At 47.0% G+C, this 20,948-nt stretch overlaps 1 protein-coding gene across 2 annotated transcripts; it reads left to right on the forward strand.

Moving 5' to 3' along the window:
- Window positions 1–1,844: 1,844 nt before the first annotated feature.
- Window positions 1,845–20,783, forward strand: LOC307085896 (oxysterol-binding protein-related protein 2-like). Of its 2 annotated transcripts, XM_079750816.1 has the most exons (25): window positions 1,845–1,900; window positions 2,070–2,155; window positions 2,516–2,660; window positions 3,124–3,191; window positions 3,404–3,448; window positions 3,549–3,622; window positions 3,843–3,906; window positions 4,035–4,136; window positions 4,270–4,407; window positions 4,575–4,653; window positions 4,937–5,043; window positions 11,200–11,359; window positions 12,913–13,105; window positions 14,967–15,042; window positions 15,562–15,696; window positions 15,940–16,037; window positions 16,407–16,589; window positions 17,020–17,127; window positions 17,240–17,329; window positions 17,542–17,665; window positions 18,152–18,268; window positions 18,646–18,769; window positions 18,895–18,985; window positions 19,126–19,146; window positions 19,515–20,783. In XM_079750816.1, the coding sequence occupies exons 1-25, from the start codon at window positions 1,891–1,893 to the stop codon at window positions 19,615–19,617; spliced, it is 2,541 nt and encodes an 846-aa protein (XP_079606942.1). In that variant the 5' UTR covers window positions 1,845–1,890; the 3' UTR covers window positions 19,618–20,783. The 2 variants fall into 2 exon arrangements, with proteins under 2 accessions (XP_079606942.1, XP_079606943.1); XM_079750817.1 differs by lacking the exon at window positions 19,126–19,146.
- Window positions 20,784–20,948: the final 165 nt, after the last annotated feature.

Below are 20,948 nucleotides of genomic sequence, written 5' to 3' on the forward strand. Positions count from 1 at the left end.
CCGTCCAACCTGTAAGTTTAAATATGCAGTGTTTTTTACTCCAAACAAACAATAAAGGTCACTCGATATATGATTAGTCAGTTTATATTACAATAAGTACAGTTTGACCTAGTCTTTGTAAACACGTTGCGACACGTTGCATTCTCTACCAACACACTTTTTTAAGACGAGTCACTGTATGTGCCATCTGACACTCGTCTAAAGACTGAAGTCTATTGGTTCTCTTCAAAGGAAAGTGACGGTAGGGAGGGTCACTCGGTGATGGACCCGGCCGAGCTCGAGGCCCAGATGCTCCTCCATGCAGAGGAGGGCGATCGATCACGTGTTCAGAGTCTCCTCCGGCTCATGATGGCCCACAGTCACCATTTCGATCTCAACTGCAGATGTAAGTGCAGGTTCATCAAAACGAAACGGCTTGTGTTTAACTGGCTAATATACGTTTGATGGCGGGTTTTGGTCTTCTTGACCTCTGCCACCGCTTTAGCTCGGAGTGATGCCAGGGCGGGATGGACGCCACTTCATCTCTCAAGTCACTTCGGTCATAAGGATGTCGTAGAGGACTTGCTCAAGGTAAGACAGTTACCTTTTTGATTTTGAGAATCCAAAAAGTTTTTTCACGGATTTGTTTCTTGCCTTGGGGGGATAGGATTAGGGGGGTGTCATAAATATGTCTTGTTAAGCCCCTTTGAGACTCTTAACTGTGATTAAGTGCGATACAAATAAAATTGAATTGAGAAGAGCATTATTATTATTTATTTGTTTTCAAAAAATGTCATGATGTTATCAACACACCATTTTATAGTCAATGGTTGTATCGCTCCTCAATCATCTTGTTTGGGGAACTAAATAGTTGGATGTGTCTGTGCTTCCCCGATTGACAGAGCGGATTGAGTGAACAGGTGTGTCATTCGAGGCTGTCACATTCAATACTTGTTGTCTGAGTAATCTGCTATCCAAATACTAATTAGTTGCAGCCCTCAATGGGGACCTCTTATAATTTATTTGGTTGGGGGGGGGCTGTTGTGGTTCAGAGCTCAGCTTGCCCTGAATCAAACCAATTTTAATTCCAGACATGTAGTGCATTTAGCAGACACTTTCATCCAAAGCAACTAACAACCATCCATGCACACATTCACATACCGACGGCGGAGTCAACCATGCAAGGCGAAGCCTGCTTGTGGGGGGGGGGGGGGGAGTTAGGGTGAGGGACACCGTGACCTCATCACTCAGTCATCCCACTCTACCTCCTGAGCAAAGCCCCCCCCCCCCCCCCCCCCCCAGACTCATTGTCTCACTATGTCCAGCCTTATGGGATGCCTGTTTGCGTTTGCCTGTATATGTTTTGCTCTTCCTTTGTCATTGGGGTTGATTGGCAGGCTGGGGCCCACGTGAACCTGCAGGACGACCTGGGCGACACCCCCCTGCACAAGGCAGCCTCCTCGGGCAGAAAGGTGACGGGGTGTGTGCTGGTGATGGTGGCTAATGCATTGTTTGCCGCATCATTTCCGCTTCCACATTCATCTTAAGTGGCGGCGGCCGCATTGTCTTAACCTCCATCCGCCTCAACTCGTCAACTCACCCCATCATGCAGAATATTTCCATCATGGACTCGTGATGACTACGTCTACCTTTCCCATTGGAAGTTGTTTTGTTGGTCTGAACGTTTAGCGCAGGTACTGTGTCGTTTAAGTCCGAGGAGGATCCAGGTGTGTGTGTGTGTGTGTGTGTGTGTGTGTGTGTGTGAACGGGGAGCCTCACTGTATTCTTTATGGTATTCTCTCCGCGCAGGAGATTGTGCTGATGCTGCTGCGCTACGACGCCTGCGCCAGCATAATCAACGGCACGGCGCAGATCCCCAGAAATTTCACAGAGGACGACGAAATCATCACCATGCTGGAGGGTATGGAGAGGCCGGGGTTCAGTGACGATGACGACCTCAATGTCTGACGGAGTGTGATTACCGCCGTCGCTCGAGTGCTCCTTCTCCAAGCACTTCATTCATTCAGTTCATTTAGGGTTTTGTGTGTGTGTGTGTGTGCGTGTGCGTGTGCGTGTGCGTGTGTGCGCAGCGGCGGAGAGGAGAGCTGTGAGGAGGAAGGAGGATAACCTCCTGCATGCGGCCCGAGATGGAGATTTCGTCGCTCTTTCTAAGCTGGTCAGCGCTGCGCTGACCGTGTCTCAGTATTTTTTTTAGGATTTTTTTTGTTATTCTGTGTTGCAAACGGCATAATGAACGTGTCATAGTTCACATTTTCACACAAACTCTCAAGTATTGGTGAAATATGATGAATAGGTTTTGGAGTATTTTCAAGGCCGCATTGAGATGTACTTGAGCTTCCATTCTGGATGAAATCATTCATAAATGGCTGAGATCCTCTCAAGGCCTTTTAAGATAGTAAATTGCTCTTGAGAATGCGTTGAGTTTAGCAGGAAATGTGCAATAAAGTGGATGCTGACTATTTCTTCTCGTGGTGTTGGCCCCATTCACATATTATTGTCACTTGTTTCTCTGTAGCTGAACTTGAAGGAGGCGCCTGACGTTCACTGCAGGGACCTGTTGGGCAACACGCCGTTACACTGTGCCGCCTACAGAGGGCAGGAGCACTGTGTTGTCAAGCTCCTCAAGCATGGAGCCAGCCCCAGCCTAACAAACAAGAACGGTACACTGTCCACAATAGAACGAATGCTGCAAAACTATGGAGATATACCTGTTTTTAGTGGTTGTTTCTGTGAAGATTAATGTAAGGCTTTTATTGGCCAATCTTAACTTAATCGTAATTATTCAAATATTTGTGCATGTGGGTTATTTTATTTTACTTTATTAAACAAAACTAATGTATGATGAATAATTTGTGGTTTTCTTCATGACCTCTATTCAAATAGAGTCATACTTATTTGGCAAAATCACAACACAATCTTTTGATTATATTAAATTATTGTGAAGCCCATTCAAATAGTTTACTTGTTATTTGGTTTTTCATTGCTAAATCAAACTTCACTTTATTTTGCCCTCAACTCACATTTGGCACTTGTAATGACACATTCGTCTAGAATTATATGCTTTGCTTTTTGGTTAGAGAGGCCAGAGGTGTATAATAAGCTACTAAATTAATGTGGTTACAGCCCAGACAGCATTTGACATCGCTTGCACTGATGAGCTGAAACAGATTCTGGCAGCTGCCGCTGTCAAAGTAAGTATAAAACTAGGATTGTGACAAATTGCTCAAATCGAATGGCTGCTACATGGAGCAGATTATATTCGAATAGATTTAATTGAATCGGCAACAAGCATTGTATAGCATGGCATGGCTGCCCCCACAAAACACGATTGCCATCCATCCTGAAACAGAACGAACTAGGTCTAGCCGTGAATGAATATCTGCTAATGCATATTTATTTCAAGGAAACGAGCAGCACAGTTGAGAAGTTTGAAGGCCCACTGTGGAAGGTACTTTTTTTTACCAGAATTCTCAAATATGGAAAGACGCTTTATCCCCTGCTGGGTTCTGAAAAGTGAGGGGGTTGTTTTTGTTGTTTTTGTCCCACAGAGCTCCCGCTTTCTCGGCTGGCGGTATCATTGGGTGGTGCTCGAGAATGGAAACCTATCTTGGTACCTCAGCCGGTGAGCATCATCAGTCTCCTACGAGTCACTAGTTTTGGCACAGGGTTATCTTTTTATGTATATTTCATATTTCTATTGAATCAATACCTTTACTCATCACAACACTTAGCCGATAATAGAGACGACTCTCACTTTTACAGTGTCTCAATTACGATCTGATCCCCTGTGGTAGATGTCCTGCTGTTGTTGTTTACCTGCGCCTCTATCCATGTCTCTCCAGAGCTGACGCACGGAGCGGCCTCAGAAGGCAGGGCTCCGAGGCCCTCGCGCTGGCCTACTGCATGGTACGCAGCTTGCAAGTTCAGGGCACTCGGCCTTCATGCAGAGCAGCCATCAAACCCTCAGCTCTGATCATGTGGTGAAGTATCTGCGTCTAATGACCCCCGTTTGATAATGATCCATATCGTCTCAGATCAAACCCTGGGATAACTGCTTCTTCGCGCTCCGACGCTTCGACAGCACTGATTTCCACTTCAAAGTGTCCTCAAAGACCAACTCTATCACAACAAGAAGAGTAAGATGATGGGTTATGTTCACATAAAACATAACACAAATCTAAGCCCATCTTTGTCAAGGGACGTGTTTGACTGTAGTTATATTTCTCTGTCAGGGGTCACAGGCTGAAAATCTCTTCTGTTATCATTTAGAAATGGTTGGATGCCTTTGATGTCCATTCGGCCTACAGCAGCCGCCACTGTAGCCAGGAGCAGGCGATGGCTGGAGATGATGAGGAAGAAGGTGGTGAAGATACTAAAGCAGCGGATAGCCTGACTCGCGCTTTCGAGGTGAGTCAAAGCTCGGCAGAGTACAGAATGGCAAAGTGAGAGCCTGCTATATTGAGCTGAGGGAAAGTTGAGAGTCAGCTCTTTGCACTACTGTCAGCTACAGTGCAGGTGTGTTGACTCAATTCTGGGGTGTCTGCACTCATTTTTCTAAATGCTGTGCTATTCAGGAAGCCAGTGCCTCCCAGCTGAAACTGGAGCATGAGGTGTCTGTGTTTCTATCCATGGTGAAGAATGAGCAGAACGACGGTAAGAGTGCTGCTAATATAGATGGTATTATATTAAACATTATTTAATAAGGTAAGGGATAATCTTGAATAATAAATATGTTACCCTAGTTAACATGAAAACCATAACCTTAGTTAACATAAACACCATTCCTAAATTATTGCTAGACCGTTAGTTAACTATGAATTAATTGTTAGTTAAAAATTATAGCCCCATTAATTCATGGTTATTAATAGGTGATTACTGTACCCTTATTGTAAGGTGTCCCAGATGTGGTTCTGTCGTTGTCTCTGTTCTCCTGCAGCGCTGGCTGCCCCTCTGCTGCTGAAGGCCAGGCAGACCAGTGCTCTGTCTGGGGAGACATGCACCGCCTTCCAGTCCTGCCTGGCCCTGCTCTCCAAGCAGGAGGAGGTACTGTACGCTGTCACCTACTCCTTGGCTGTGGTCCCTTATCACCCACATAGTGGACCACTATACAGCGCAGTACTTACTGAATTGAACAGGGGGATTTTGGAGTGATTTTGTCGATGGGAATCCATCAGCCGGTTGTGTATTGGTGGCATAAACAAGTGGAAACGCGAGTGCCTGGGTGCTACAGTGACCATGAAAGCGTTGCGCTAATAAACAACCATGAGTGCCCAGCTTTGGTGTTCCATTGTTGTGAACAATCGCTAGTGATTGTGCATACAGTACACGTTTAGTCATTTTACGGGCCAATGCTTTCAAGGGCGACGTTCCAAACAAACGCTCTCCAAATGTCATCTCTCTGGCATAAACAATGTCAGGGGTCGTGCAGCTCGCTGTGTTCCTCTACCTCGGCTATCAACCTCGTCCATGATCACAAGTTGGAACTAGCAAGAAGCTGCGAAGTAAACAAGAGGTGCTTCATTTGCAAAGGGACACAGGGCTGTAGTTATTTTGGGGCGTGATATAACTAGCAATTTCATTGCACATGTTATGGGGGTGCCACATGATCCCTATGGTGCGATCGGGTGCAACCCACGCCTACACACTTATGCTGTAGCCGGAATACAATGCATTTGTACGCAGGAATGCGACTACTAGTAAAGATATTTGTTAAGGCTGTAAAACGGTTGTCATGGGACGCAGTGAAATATAACTATAAAATAATATACTTGTTGTATATGCACTGTACATTATATTAAATAATGTACTTTTTTGTACATTGCGTTGTGGGTATTACGTTTTGAACTGTAAAGGAATCACATGCACTTCAAAATGGTGACGTCCTAAATAGAGAGTTAAATGGGGCATGGGTTGGCCAGTTGGGACACGGTCGTTACATCACGTGCATCAAGTGCGTTTGAGGATGCAGTAAGGGAACTAGCCGTGGCAAGATGGTGCCACTACACATTGATTTTCCTCTCTCGTGCTTTTCAATTGTGGGAGGTTTGAAACCTGGGCGCTCGAATGAGACTTGTGAGGCAAGCATAGCCAGTTCAAGGTGAAGGTGAAATATGTGCAGTCATAATGACTGGGGCATGTAAAGCAAAGTCAATTTGTTGTGAAGCATAGTATTGGAGTTTGGTGCACCTGACTCTCTGTTTCCCACCCCCTAACCAAAGGAACAGGTCTGCTGGTTTTGAAGGATACTGTATATTAAGTTGGATACATGCTCCACAGTGTTCTTTTGTGTTGGCCAGAGTTTGTTGTGAATGAGATCATCCTATCCTCGTCCATTGATTCTTCCGCGAGCCACCCTGAGCCGTACTCCTATTGGCTCATGGATTCACGTTGAAATGGTATGAAATCATATGGCTTCGCGTTCAATGCTGGGGCTGCGCAATTGTGTGTGTCGGCCTGTGCGTGTGCAGGGGAAAAAAGCGCAGACGGGTTCCTTCCCACCTGTCCCAGACGGTGGCTTGGCACCCTCCTTGGGAAAGCCGTGGAGCGGTGCCTTAATAACCAGAACGAATCCGGGCAGAAAGCCGAACGCCAGATCCGCTTTTATGCTGAGCTCTGCATTTACTGAGTAAAGGCAGCAGGCAGACACACACACATAAACACACAAGAGCACAACAAAGAGCCCTAAGACGTGCTTCCACACGTGCACACTCTGAACGCTCGTGTCCAAGGGAAAACGCTGTGAACTTGAGTGCGTGCATATTCCCAGCTGCGTCCGGACGGGAGCCGTGCGGCACTCTGCACGCCGTCGCCCTCACTCTTTGAAGATCTCGCTGCTCCCAGGCTCACATTGAACCCCCACCGGCAGAGCATCCCGGCACAGGGGGGAGGGTGGAACAGAGAGGAGATAAAGCACTCGTCTAGTTCCCCGCACAGGTAAAAACAAGACCTCTCTTCTCATCTGTCGGCGGTGGTGATTATGTGCTCCGTAATAAGAATGTCTGGCGGTTGTCACAACTAGGCTAGTCCCGGTGTGTATTGCTCAAGGGGTTTTGCAATTGAAACGCTGCAAATTATTTGTAACTCCTCGGCTGACGCGTGTTTCAGTTCGGTGTTGTGAATTATGGCGTTGACATTTAGCACTTCTACAAGCGCAAAAATTAGGGATTCTAGGGAATACTGAATTGTTTGGTTCTTCTGTGCATGCTAAATGGGTTTATCTGTTAAATGATATCAAGTGTTTTTTTTACTGGTATGTTGAAGAAATTGGATAAGAAATGCATTTTTTTCTAATAATTAATGCATTTAAAGGATCCTTCATAAGTAATCGGGGATAGTAAGCACTTCAGCAGCATTAATGCTAATTTCTAGTTTTTTTCAATAACCTATGGAATACCAATTCTTTAAACTTAACTGAAATTAAAAATAATCTTTTGTGGTTCTGCACTTAAATTTTGTGCGAATGAGCCCATTGAACTGCAGAGAGCCAATCCTTATGGGGACGGTTAACAAAGTCCAGGTGCCATTGGATTACAAACCTCTTGGCTCGGCGAGGCATGCATGGCTGCAAACCACAGCAGGCTCCTAATAATACAGACAACCACAGCTGTGGCTCTAGATCTCCAAACAGACCATCTTCAACTTGGTACATCTGTGTTTTAGCAACCCTAAAGCTGTGTGAGAGCGGAACGCTCTCTGCAAAGTGCGTCCTGAAAAGGCAGCCCATCGCGTAGTCACTGTACAAACAAAATTGCACTACATTAATAAGCTCCATGCGATTAGGGGTGGGTCTGTTTGAGCGACTACACAATGCTAACTGGATTATGATAACAAGAGGGCTGCTGAGTGCCAACTCCAAAGACAGTATTAGCCTCAATCCCATATTTCGCCGTAGTTCACACCGTCGCGTGGAAAGTGTAAACGACTCGCTCCTCAATTTGAGCTCGTGTTTGCCCTGCGATGTCCCTGCAGATGTGTGAAACTGAAGCACGAATCCTCAGGGAAAGTAGGGGGAGTGTTAAGCAGCACTTATGGCAGTGCCCCTTGGCAGACTGTCTGAATTTGCTCTGACCCAATTCATCAGTGGCAGAACTGGAGTGCACTAGTCGCATGATGCCACATCTGTGCACATATGACGAGTGCGCGTGATTGCGCGATGATTGCATGGCTTGTGGGGGAGAGCGGGAGGGAGGTCTGCCTTCCCCGGTTGGACTTCTCGCAGAACTAGAATAGGCAGTTTGATCTCGCCGCGGAGACGGAGCTGTAAACGGGTCGGGTATGCACAAACATCCGTGGGTCAGGACAATCTGAACACTAGTACACTAAAGTGTACAAGCAGAAAACTAGCTGTCCACAGGCACCACTCTGTGGGCGATCATACTCAGGCCATCGTACTTTAAATCCCTGCACTGACATGCACATATGCGGGGTTGTCTCACTGTGTTGTTCCCAGTGGAATGCACTCTATTGGTTGTGCTGGTAGTGGTGGTATGGGGCTGTTTAAGATATTTATATTAGGCAGCACATGAATGTTGACCTGCGTTTGACAAGTCACCAGTTAACCCCAATGGCTTGTGTTATGACCTTTACCCGGAACAGAAAGGGACACACGCAGGCTAAATGCCCCGCGTTGAACATTGTCTTATGTGGTAGGCATCTGGCGGTATACCACAAGCGTAGAGAAGCTTAAGAGACATATTTGCCTCATCTCCAGTACTGGCTCCATTTATAAAAAAAAATAAAAAAAATGGCATTAACAAATATGTACCACACCATTCCGAGTTTAAACCGTTGGCTACGGTCAGTGCTGCCTTGATGCACAGTACAGTGTTCGTAGCGGGCCTTAACGGTCCATTACAGCCTGTGTTTGCTCCAGCCAGCGGGGCGGAAGAAGCCCAGTAAAAGGGTCTTGGCCGGGGAGACGGCGTCTCTTCCCAGTCATCAGCGATGAATACACACCACCGCCGCAGCAGCAGCGACTAAAATAGAGCTGTGTGTTCTGAAGCGAAAGGGTGCAGAGAGCAGGGGGGATAAGTGTGAGTGCAATCTTGCCCGGGATAGTTAAAGAACAAAAGTGTTTCTGTCCCAAATGGGCTCTTAAGCCAAGTGCCCCGGTCGGTGTGCGTTGGCAGCAATCCCTCACACTTGATTCATTTACATTACATTACGCAGCGCATAACTCAAAGCTGCTGTCGGATCAGAACCTCTGCATAGGTACTCATTCATTTTTTAAGCCGTAGCCATTTTTTTTACAAGTAGAGTAAAGGGATACTTGGCAGACTCTCTGTGTTTGGAGGCTGTGTGTGTGTGTGTGGCACAAGGCCCAGGCTCTACCAGGAGTCGAGTCAAGACTCCTGAATCAAACATACGCTCCAGCAGCCAGCCAAACAGCCCCACTTCGGCTGGTACTCAGAGGAGAGAGAGGAGTGCAGAGGAGAGAAGGGGGAGATGAAACAGATGTCCCAAGAGTGTGAAAGTGATCAAATTGTTGTTGAGCTCAGGTGCTAGTTAGCCGTGGTCCCTAGTGCCAGAGGAACAACGCATTAACTATTGCTATCCGGAACGTAGAAAGCAACCCGTCATATTGCTGTTTCATCAAATCAGGATGATCCCTTTAAACCTCCATATTGAACCAAAATGTGCCTTGTGTTTGGTTAATAGTGAAAGGTTGCTTATGATTAAGAATCAACCGATTTTTCATTACGTTTAAATTGCGGTTCTTTTTACATCGTGAACAGATGACGGCCACCTGTGTAGCGGAGGGCGTACCAATTGTTTGTTTGTTTGGTAATCAGTGAACCAAAGTAGCTTCTACATATGAGTCATCCTCACTTTCTACGACCTCATTCACAGTGGGAGACTATGGTTGGTGTCTAGTCCATGGAATAAGAGGAAATAGGTCGGTGTACATGCCAGTGATCCTCCTTATCACAATACCCTAGAGTAAAATAGTTTGTGTATCATTTGTATTATTATTATGATTATTATATAAATGAGGATCATAGAACGGTTATATGATCTTATATGATATGGTTATATGATAACATGAATGTAACATACAATATATGAATTGTTTATAATATAACCAATTCATATATTGTACGTTAAATGCATGTTATGACTTGCCATCATGTTATAAAACATACATTTAAAAAAAAAAATGAAACAATCTATGAATCATCGTACTTGGGAAATAAGGTTTATCATAATGTATGCGCAATGTGCGGAACAATTTTACATTCATCACAACTTTGTTTAATGCAACTCTTTTAATTATTCATGTGACATTTTGATGTGGGAGATCTCCACGAGGTTGAGAAGCCTTGGCCCGGTAACTGCGTGCGCCAGTGGCCCCTGTCGCTGTTAGGTCTGATTATTTCAGAGAAGACTATAATTACCCCACCCACTTTCTTTGTAGCAGTAATATCAAACATAGCCATGTTTCGTAAATGTGAATATTGTAACTTTCTGTCTTCCTGCTGTCCCTGTTCTATCTTTCTGCTGTCTTTCTCAAGGTGACCCTGTTGTTTCCTCACCTGGTTAGAAGCATACTTTTGAGTTGTTTGTTTTTGGTACGCCCTATACTCTAAAAGCACTTGAAATCCGTTCTTCAAATGTTGCTCTTAAATACAACCTAGAAACACGACGCGATAAATGCGTTCCTATTGGAACTTTGTCTGGGGAGAGTTGTTATTGTTGACATTATATTCTACTCCTGTTTTTGCCCATTAGACTGTGGTTTGTTCAACACATCAATATCCCCTCATCGCTGTGAGAGAGTCATCTTCTTTAATGTTTGGCATTTGCGAGGAGACGTGGAACGACATTTAGACAATGGGTGACATTGGTCTGGTCGGTCCCCTCGTCGCTTGGCTCAGGTTGCCTCCAAGGGACACCCAATCCTGGGCTTCAGAGCTCCTGGAGACTGTGGTGTTTGGTTCTGACCGGAGGTAACCGGAGCCGGAGACTAAGGTTAGGAAAATAACCAACTTTCCGAAGCAGCCTCCTTGAAGGACATGCACAGACAGACTGCTTAGCTGAGGAAGAATTGTGTACCCAAACGGGTCAACATAAAATTATGTACTTATCGACATCTGAACTCTGTCAGACCCTTCCATGTTAAGATGCATGTTACATTTCCGTCCATAAGTTTTGCCTCAAGGTGTGTGTGTGTGTGTGTGTGTGTGTGTGTCCCCACTTCAGGTGTGGCACTTGAAATTGGAACAGGAGCTTGAGAAAAACAAGGCTCTCACGGAGGCGCTGCAGATCTTGGCCACCGAGCGCTACGACACGAGCCTCAGCAGGGGCAGGAAGTCGCCCACTCTCAGCGCCCTGACCGGAGACTTCTACGATGCAGAGTCGGGTGAGACACCATGGCCCAACACCCCCACAGCTGCTGGCCTGTTGGTCTGTATGGTGGTTGACCCACCCTAAGGGGAGTGGGGCCCTGGCAGCTCCTCTGGGTGGGGTTCCAATCAGCAGCCATGAGGCACCAACATGTAGTTCCTCTAACAGACTATAGGTGGGGTACAGTGGTTGGAGTCCAATCGACCCGCCCCCAGTTAATAAGGAAGTGTTTTTCATTTTCTTGTCTTTACTTTCTGGTAGTAGTGGTAAATGGAGGATGTTTTAGTGCCAACGTCAGTACACCAGTTATATATTTAAAACCTCCAGCAACAGCCCGCTCTGCTGTGGATGGCCTGGGGTGAACACATCGCACCACAACCCAAAAATCTGCTCACTAACATCCTGCCACCGACGCATTCGTCATTTCCTTTTCTGACGGATTAAGCCCATCATCTGCCTCCATGTGGGTACAAAAGTCGTTAATTCTGTGCAGCCTTGAGTCCCGGACATGCTGTCCACAACAAACAATGAACGCTTTTAATGAGCGAGCGGTACAGTGTCCAACAAACAAGGAGAATCTGTCTGTACAGAGCTGAGTCAGCGGGAAGGAAATATGAATCCGCTCCAACTGTTTACACCGTTGGTGCCAATTTCCGTAATTAAACTGAGTACTTTTGCGCTTTTTTAATCGCTTTACTATAAATGTTCCAACACTATTCCTCAGCAATCTGGTGGGCGCATTACAATCTCCAACTGTACCGGCTGATTGGCTCTGTGTCTCCCGGATCGCTGCCATTTTGCAGGCGCTCAGTGTGCCAGTGGTCATGGGGATCAACTTCCCATGCTCCTTTTCAGTGTGATGTTTGTTTTTTCCATTTGATTGCACACGAGCGCGATGGCTCCCTGGGGACTCCGCTCGTCACGTACACAATGTGTTTACGGAGACGGCAGCACTCTCGTGCCACACGCCCCGCTATAGGAGGTGTAGGGCGGCCGACCACGTAATAATACTCCCCAAGCAAACCCCGTCGCCACGACGGCTGACGATAACGACGCCCTCGAGGCTGGGCCGTCCTCAGACGGACGTTGTGCCAGTGTATAACGGGTTCGCCTCGCCTCCATCCTCCCTCTGCAACACTCCCTCATCCACCCCTCTGCCTGTGTTGTCCCCTGACAGCCAGCCCGTGGGGGGGGGGGGGGGGGGGGGGGGGGGGGAGGGAGGGGAGGAGGGGGAGGTCGTCGTAGACAGCCAACAAGCTTGGCGCAGAACAATGCAGTAGGAAGTGGGTTATCTGTGCGGCCTCTCTCATTGGATCAGGACGGCCAGGTGGAGCTTGGCCGGCTGGGGGGAGGGGTGTGGGCGGAGAAGCGGGAGGAGGGGGGAGGCGGCTGGATCGAAGCCGGAGAGCAAGTTGAGCGCCGTGTTTCCAGTCGGTCGCGAGTGTGTGTGTGTGGGTGTGTGTGTGTCTCCTTGTTGTGTCGCGCGTGTCTCGTATGTGCGCACGCGAGACACCCGAGTGTGTGTGCGTGCCTGGCATGACCCGCCACCTGTCCCCTTCCGCCCGGCAGACACTGACTCGGAGCTCTCGCTGAGCGGGTTCCTCTCCGTGGCCAGCCACTCCTACGAGGAGGACGAGGGCCGAGACACCCCCCTTTTCAGGAGCCTCCGCCGCGGCCGGCCCACCGGGGAGCCCAGAGCCATGTCCGGGGACGGGGACCATGGCAACCAGGCGGCCCAGTGCAACGGGGTCAAGAAGTACAGGTGGGTCGCCGTGTCGCTTTTAGATGAGTTTTTCTGGTTGTTGTTCGGTCCGTCGTGAGGATGGACCTCATCCATGTTACTTTACATGCAGTGGGTTACATTATGCGCTCTGTAACCTTCTGCTGATCTGCGTGGTTGATGATAATATGCAGCTGGTGGTTCACTCTGAAGGGCCAGTCCTCTGACACTCCATGTAATGGGACACCTGCCTGTTTGCTCCGGCCTACGTTTGCATTCAGGTGTTTTTGTTTGAGTTGCCAGTCAGCGGGAAATACACCAAACGTGTTTCCCTGCCAGCTCCATCTGTCCGGAGCTGTTGCTTTCCTAAGGCCCGCAAATTTTCCTTGTTTCTTATTTTATCATTTCAGTAAATGCAGCTGTTATTTAATTTATCGCTCCAACAAGTGACACATGAATAATTTAGCACAGTCAGGACCTGAGATGGAGGGGTGTGTGTGTGTGTGTGTGTGTGTGTGTGTGTGCATAATAGATGGTTGTCTCTGTATACATGGGAAAACTAGTGTCATTCAGAGAGACTTCAGGTGCCTTGAGTCCAATCCGTTTTTGCAGGGCTTTTGCAGAACACACAGAGAACTACTCACAGAGGCATTTGAAACTCTTTGCTATTTCTCTGAATGCATGAAAACAAACTTGACCCCCAATTGGTTCATGTTATTGTGGTTCTCCGCGCACCACTGGGCTGCCTGCTCCACTGTTGATAACTTGGCCGTCCACTCAATCCTTTCTTGTTTGTTCAGATGTACCGTCACCCTTCTGTGTGCAGCTGCCTCCCTGCTTATCACTGAACCTCGCAGGCCATCTGCCACGGGGCCTGTGCACCTGTGGCTAGGTGGGTTCACTACACGTTTTGGCAGGGCTGTGTAATGTCCCAATAAAGGACTACAATCATGGAGAGTAGGGTGAGTGTAGAACAGTTGAAAAAGTCAACATAAAATGGTTTCAGCTAGTATCGGCTCTGTTACATCTTGGTTTCAAAACACCACAGAATCAAGTGTAAGACACTGAGACGCATGTGATTCTTGAGACCCACGCGCGTGCCGTCTCCCATTCATTCATGGGTTTTGCATGAACAGAGTGGCTGATTGCTTATTACCTTACAGGTGTCGGGTGACTTGGCTTCCAAAGCGAGAGATCAATCTATGTCAGAACTGCTTTGTGTTTTAAATGGCATCCCCTACATCCTTAAGTCAGTTCCTTCACCTTATTGCGATTTAACAGCTATACTATATTACCATTTACTACTCTGATACTATAGGCTAATGTTTAGGATTGAAGCAGGGGAGGTTTCAGTGCGTGTGAAACATTTTCCTCAATGAAACTGCATACTGGCTCACACCTAATAATGCATACTAGCACAAATGTATAAAGGCTTACTTTGGGATTTTTCAACGTGCTATTTTCCCATATTTTAAGTGACTAACAATTTCTCAAATTGGTCCAGTATTCAGTGAGAACTCAGTATTGAGTGAGAACTCTTCAGCTATAATCCACGGAATAGGCTGCAATGTAATCCATTGGGGCAATATTTCCTCGTCAATGTCTTCTTGCGAAGTGCTTGTTTTTGCTGCTGTCAGGTTTAGAATGTTACGACTTAATGGAAGGATCCCTACAGAGAAATACAACCATTTTCCTTACCTTTTGCTTGATTCTGTCTATTTTGTTATTGTGTCTAACCAAGTCTCACTCACTCTACCCCCTTCACCTCCTCCATCCTTTAAAGTCTACAATTTCCGACTCCTGGCAGAAGTGTCCAATTAGAGGAACCTTGCACCCCTTCTCATGAATGAGTGCCTTCGTACTGCTCATTAAAAGCGCTCTGTCCTGTATTGTCTTTGCCCAGATCGTCCCTGCCTGCGCCCATGTTCTCTAGGAATGACATCAGCGTCTGGAGCATCCTAAAGAAATGCATTGGCATGGTGAGAAGAACAAGGGTGCATCCCTCCTATTTGAATCCTTCTGTTGGGGGGGGGGGGGGTGGCACCCAAAGTTTTCTGAATAACGAGTTGAACTGTGGGGAAACTTTGCTAATTGTGATGAATGGGTTCCTGATTTGCATTGTCTGCGGGGAAGTCGCTAAGCGCCTCTTGGGAGTCTACAGGGATCCAAATGCCCTACCCCTGCAGCCGTGTTATTACAGTTGCTGAATCTCGTTCTAGTCTCTGCCGTGCAACTGAAGGCAAGAGGAATAGTTTTCATTAAACTGACTCAAAGGCCAGTGTTATCATCAGCAAAATAAATGTACCGGTCATGGAGTGTATTGCACAGGGGATTTTTGTGGCCGTTAGAATTAAAAGTGCACATCCTAAAGGAAAAGTTATTTTCTCCCAATGGCTTCACAGTGCAGTGTGCCATTACTGTGTCTTGTTTTGTTTACACGCACGCACACACACACACACACACACACACACACACACCCCTCTCTCTCGACTTTTCAGGAGTTGTCGAAGATCGCCATGCCTGTGATGTTCAACGAGCCCCTGAGCTTCCTGCAGCGGCTGGCTGAGTACATGGAGCACACCTACCTCCTCCAGCAGGCCAACACCTCCACCGACTCTGTGGAGAGGATGAAGGTGTAGCCGCCCTCTGCAGCCCCTCTCCCCCCATACACACACAGACCACTACTCACATTAAGGCCGTTGTCGGATGGATATAGATGGTACAATGGCCGGTTCCGGTCATTTAATTAATTCATCATGTTGTTGTACTCACTCGACTTAACCTGAAATTGATTAGACTTGACGAGCTTCACTTTTAATGATGCCCGTGGCGCTGGACCTAAGGATGATGGCGCTCATTGAGTGTATGGATTGCAGTGTGTGGCAGCGTTTGCTGTGTCAGCTGTCGCCTCGCAGTGGGAGAGGACTGGGAAGCCGTTCAACCCGCTGCTTGGGGAGACCTACGAGCTGATCAGGTAAATTACCCAGCATGCCGCTCTGAACTGCTGAGTCTCTCTCCCTAAACAACACTCATGATGGAAATTTGCACATACAAAGTGCAGTCGAGGGAGTCATTTACGGGGATTAGGGGCGCTCTAATATGTTGATTGTAAGCCTTCCGGACAATGGATTCATAGCACCGTGATGAGAAAATATATCATTCAATATTGTTATGATGGTGAGACTCCCGCTAATGTGTTTTTAAAGTTGTATTATTATCTTGCCCGCCGGGCACCAAGGGCTCAGTCTAACGCTCCACCACCACCAACACCACCAAGACCACCACCACCACCACCACCACCACCACCACCAAGACCACCGTCCTCTTCTCTGTGTTTGTGTAGAGAGGACCTGGGCTTCCGCTGGGTGTCGGAGCAGGTGAGCCACCACCCGCCGGTCAGTGCCTTCCACGCGGAGGGCCTGAAGGAGGACTTCCTGTTCCACGGCTCCATCTACCCCAAGCTCAAGTTCTGGGGCAAGAGCGTGGAGGCGGAGCCCAAGGGGGTCATCACCCTGGAGCTGCCCAAGTAGGTCTGGAGATGTAAAAACGCCAACTCGCCGAAATATAACGCCAACAGAAGTAAAACAAGAACGAATCAAATGCGAACATCTACTGAACAGGATCAAATTCAGAGCATGCACCGAATTAATTATTTGGCCTAGTGTGTATTGGAAAGAAACTTCACCTGGAGCAACATTTAGCTGATCCCAGAGAGCAACTGCAATAACCCTTTTTCTCCAGAGGTGGTGCTGTCCCTGAGGTTGAATGTTGGCACTTGGGTTAATCTCTGCTGGGCAACATCAGTATAAAACTTGGGTAAACTTGAGGTAAATCAACTCAAGTCTGATGCAGTACCCAATCAAACCTATTGTGATAAACATTTGTGTTCTGATGTGATCAAACCAGTGACGGAGGTTGAGCCTTCACACGCCCTTCCTTCCCCCCTCTCTGTGTAGGCATAACGAGGCGTACACCTGGACAAACCCCACCTGCTGTGTCCACAACATCATCGTGGGTCAGCTTTGGATCGAGCAGTACGGCCAAGTGGAAGTGATCAATCACAAGTAAGGTTGAGAAGGCTTTTGACCACCACTCGCCCATACCTTTATTTGTCCTCCTTTGTTCCTCCTGTGTGCGTTCGTGTGTTGACACTCGGCTGTCTGTTGTCTGTGCCAGGACCGGTGAGCGGTGCAGCTTGACATTCAAACCCTGCGGCCTCTTTGGCAAAGAGCTCCATAAGGTGGAAGGGTACATCCTGGATAAAAGGTAAGACAAAGATGTAGACCCTTTTTCGCCTGTTCCGTGTGTAAGCACAGTTGTACAGGCCCTCTTGCTATTTAAGTAGCGCGTGTGATGAACAGCGAGTGTAATGTACCTGGTCGTACACCTCCAGTAATTACTACATTCCCTAGTGGTGTCGTGTCAGATTTCTGTCCGGGCCCGAAGCCTCTTCTTAATAGGCTCTGTCAATATTTCAGCAAAAAGAAGCTGTGTGCAATCTACGGCAAATGGACCGAATGCTTGTACGCCGTAGACCCCGCCGCCTTCGAAGCCCACAGGAAAGCAGACAAGAAGAGCGCAGAGGAGAAGAAAACCAAGCAGGTATTACCCGTTGATGCTGTGAAGTGTCCCGCTTAGTTTGGATGCGGTTGAAATAGATTGGCGAGCCCAGGGTCTGCGTGGAGGAGGAGAGCTGCCCAGGTTTGTCTTAAGGACACCAGATTGAGAGATACATTACATCGAGTGATATACTGCACTGCCGCTACTTCAACCAGTTCAAACTCTTTTATTTGCTGAAATAGATTGGTCTAGTATTACTGCAACAAAAAGCTGGTGGCTTTGCGTGAGCTTGCATTAGTCATCATTGCATTTGATCCCCACTTCAACCCAGCCATTCTTTATTTTACCGTATTATTCATATAATTATTATAGTGCCCAGCGAACCATTTAATTACATGTTGCGTGTGCGTTTCTAGCAAAAAGATAAGCTGCAATTGGTTTCCTAACAAAACCCCTTGAGCCTCTTTAAATAAGTGTCTTCTGTGTGTGTGTGTGTGTGTGTGTGTGTGTGCGTGTCCGTTCCTCCAGGGCAGTGCGGACGAGGAGCCGGAGGAGATGCCCCCGCCCGACGCAGAGACGGTGCAGGTGATCCCAGGCAGTGAGCTCATCTGGAGGATAGCCCCACGGCCCGACAACTCTGCCCAGGTCAGCACCCAGCACAGCGGGGGAGAGGAGGAGCTGGCAGGGGGTCGTTTGACCATGACATTTGGTCCTGCTGAATGCCCCAATTTCTACCCCTTATATGCACCCTAGTTGAAAGGGCTCTATAAAAAAAAGATTGATATGCCCTTAACATTTGACATACTCATAATGGGCAGTGGTATGGTCTCTAAAACTATAGGTCATATCTTCTCTTGTCGCAATCTTACTTGTCTGTCTGTAGTTTGTTATGGACCCTTTGGTCCTTTCTGTACTAGTGCAGAAACATGGCTCTGCAAATCGGCCCGCTCCGTGTTAGGGAGAACGACTCCCTATGTAGATATAAAGAGCTCATTAAGGTAATCTGTTTCTCTCGTTGGCAGTTCTACGCCTTCTCCACGTTCGCCATGCAGCTGAATGAGCTGGAGAAGGCCGTGGAGGAGTCCATCCCCTCCACAGACTGCCGCCTACGGCCTGACATCAGGGCCATGGAGGTCGGAGACATAGGTACCAGCCGTCTTGGCTCTCCCCTAGCTGTTTGAAAAGCCTTTGTTTCCAGAGCTCGGCCGTGTTTGTGTGTGTGTGTGTGTGTGTGTTTAGATGTTTACTTCCCTGTGTCAACCTGCCTCTAGATTTGTCCAGTGGAGAAAAGAAGAGGTTGGAGGAAAAGCAGAGGTTGGCCCGGAAAAATCGCTCCAAATCCAGTGAAGAGTGGAAAACCAAGTGAGGACATGTTTTCTTCTGCTGTCACAACCCCCTTCACTCTTCATTCACATATGGACTGATTTGCTAATGCCTTGCTAATCGCTGATTTGTCTTGTGCCGTCCACACTCTTGCGACCCCCCTTTATGTCATTGAGAAGGAACCCTGCACTTGGCCCAAGGTTTGGCTCAATCTTTATAACTATTTGTTTTGCATTCTGTTTTTGCTTTGCTTGCACCAGTACTGAACTGTTAACTTGTGCACCACAGCAGTAGTTTACCTTCTTTATCATTCCAAGTGTTGCACTATAGCACCCTCTACAGGACGTCAAAGGCACATGCAACACGTATTCTCAAACACTATTGGGCACACTGCACTGCGAACACTAGGCTCCTAGACTCCTAGTGCAGACTTTGTTTGCTGTAGCACATGTTTGTCATGCTTGACATCACCTCACTACACGGGAGTATCATTTAGCATGCTGCATGTTGACTCCCCACCCGCTGTCACGCCGTCAGTGACTCCCCTGTCATTGTTCCCGTCCGGCAGGTGGTTCGCCCAGGGGCCCAACCCCCACAACAAGGCCCAGGACTGGCTCTTCTCCAAGGGTTACTGGGAGAGAAACTACAACCAGTTGCCCAATATCTACTGAGAGCAACGGACGTCTCGGAAAAATAACAACAAACGTGTGTACGATTATCTCCGTCCTCATTCAAACCCTGCTCTGGTTCAGTCTGTTGAAGAGCTTTTGGTGTTGTCCGTTCTTCTGATCACGAGGTAGAGGAGAGGTCTTCGTGGCTGTGGTGCAGGCGAGGAACATACCTTAATGTGAAACGTGATGTTGGATGTGGGCCGACACTTGGAGGCAGGGTAGGATTGATAATGTGCCGTGAAGATGATTGACACAGCTGTTTCAGTCCGTTTTCGTAGTAGACATCGCGTTACACTTAAAGCACAAGGTCAAACCTTAAACAACCTCCCTAACGTACTCTCGACCACTCCGTTTAATCGACGATATAGAGAACAGTGTAGATGTGTTTTGATAAAGACAAGGGTGTATTTTATCATACTTGGTAGATTGTGTGTTTGAACCTGAATGTGAATTAGTCACCCTAACCTATGCTGTTATTGAATGTGTGAACTAACTGCTTTCATCTGTATATGTAAAAGAACAACTGAAAGGCAATCATTAGCTCTCGCCTCCTCACTAAGCTCATTTGTTGTGCCCGGAGTCGACGTTGCATTCATTATTCTATTTGTTATATTACCTCCTCTGTTTGACTCGCTATCAACTGTCATCATGTGAACAAACCTTTGAGGCAAAACGTACTGTACATTCATCTCAATTTCTTTGGAGATATAATGCATTGTAGGATTTAGTGGGTCACCAGCTCAGTGCCGCACTGAGAATGGCATCGGTGTTTGTACAACCCTATTTCCTTCAGTAATGGCAATGAATAGGTAGCCAACAAGCTGATAATGTCGACCTGTTAAGAGGTAGAAGTTTAAAAGTTTTGTTTTTGTTGTTAAGGCTATTCTGCTGTCTATAGAACAGGGCTCAAATGGATTGAAACCTACAGCGTTAATCACAGATAAATGCATGTGCAACACTTTTTAACTATGCAAGCATTTAGCAGGTACTATACTTTAGTTTTTTTTTAATAGAACTTCATTAAATGTAAAGCACTGAAACCATGCCTTCCCTGTTGTGAATAACTGGTAGAGGTTGTTGAATCTGTAGGTTGTAAGTGCATCTCGTTGGACTTGGTTTGCTACGGTTTTCCTTCTAAAATGTTAATTTATTCTAATTGTGGATAAATAAATAAAGGCAAAAAGTTTATATTGTTACTAAATAAATCTTAACTGCTCATGATGTTCTTAATGTCTTGTCTTATTCCTCTGGCTCTTTCTAGTTATTACGGGGCAATGCAGGTTGACGAAGCAAACCATGTTCGCTCAAAAGATGCATGCTCCTTTATTTAT

The sequence above is a fragment of the Pollachius pollachius genome (genome assembly GCF_949987615.1).
Source record: "Pollachius pollachius genome assembly, chromosome: 14".
Classification (NCBI taxonomy): domain Eukaryota; kingdom Metazoa; phylum Chordata; class Actinopteri; order Gadiformes; family Gadidae; genus Pollachius; species Pollachius pollachius.

What these genes read in the sequence shown, in the direction of transcription:
- LOC307085896 (XM_079750816.1), top strand. An exon ending in CTTCTACGATGCAGAGTCGG is followed by an intron (nt 11,360 to 12,912) that starts GTGAGACACCAT and finishes TCCGCCCGGCAG; the next exon opens with ACACTGACTCGGAGCTCTCG. An exon ending in ATCACCCTGGAGCTGCCCAA is followed by an intron (nt 16,590 to 17,019) that starts GTAGGTCTGGAG and finishes CTCTCTGTGTAG; the next exon opens with GCATAACGAGGCGTACACCT.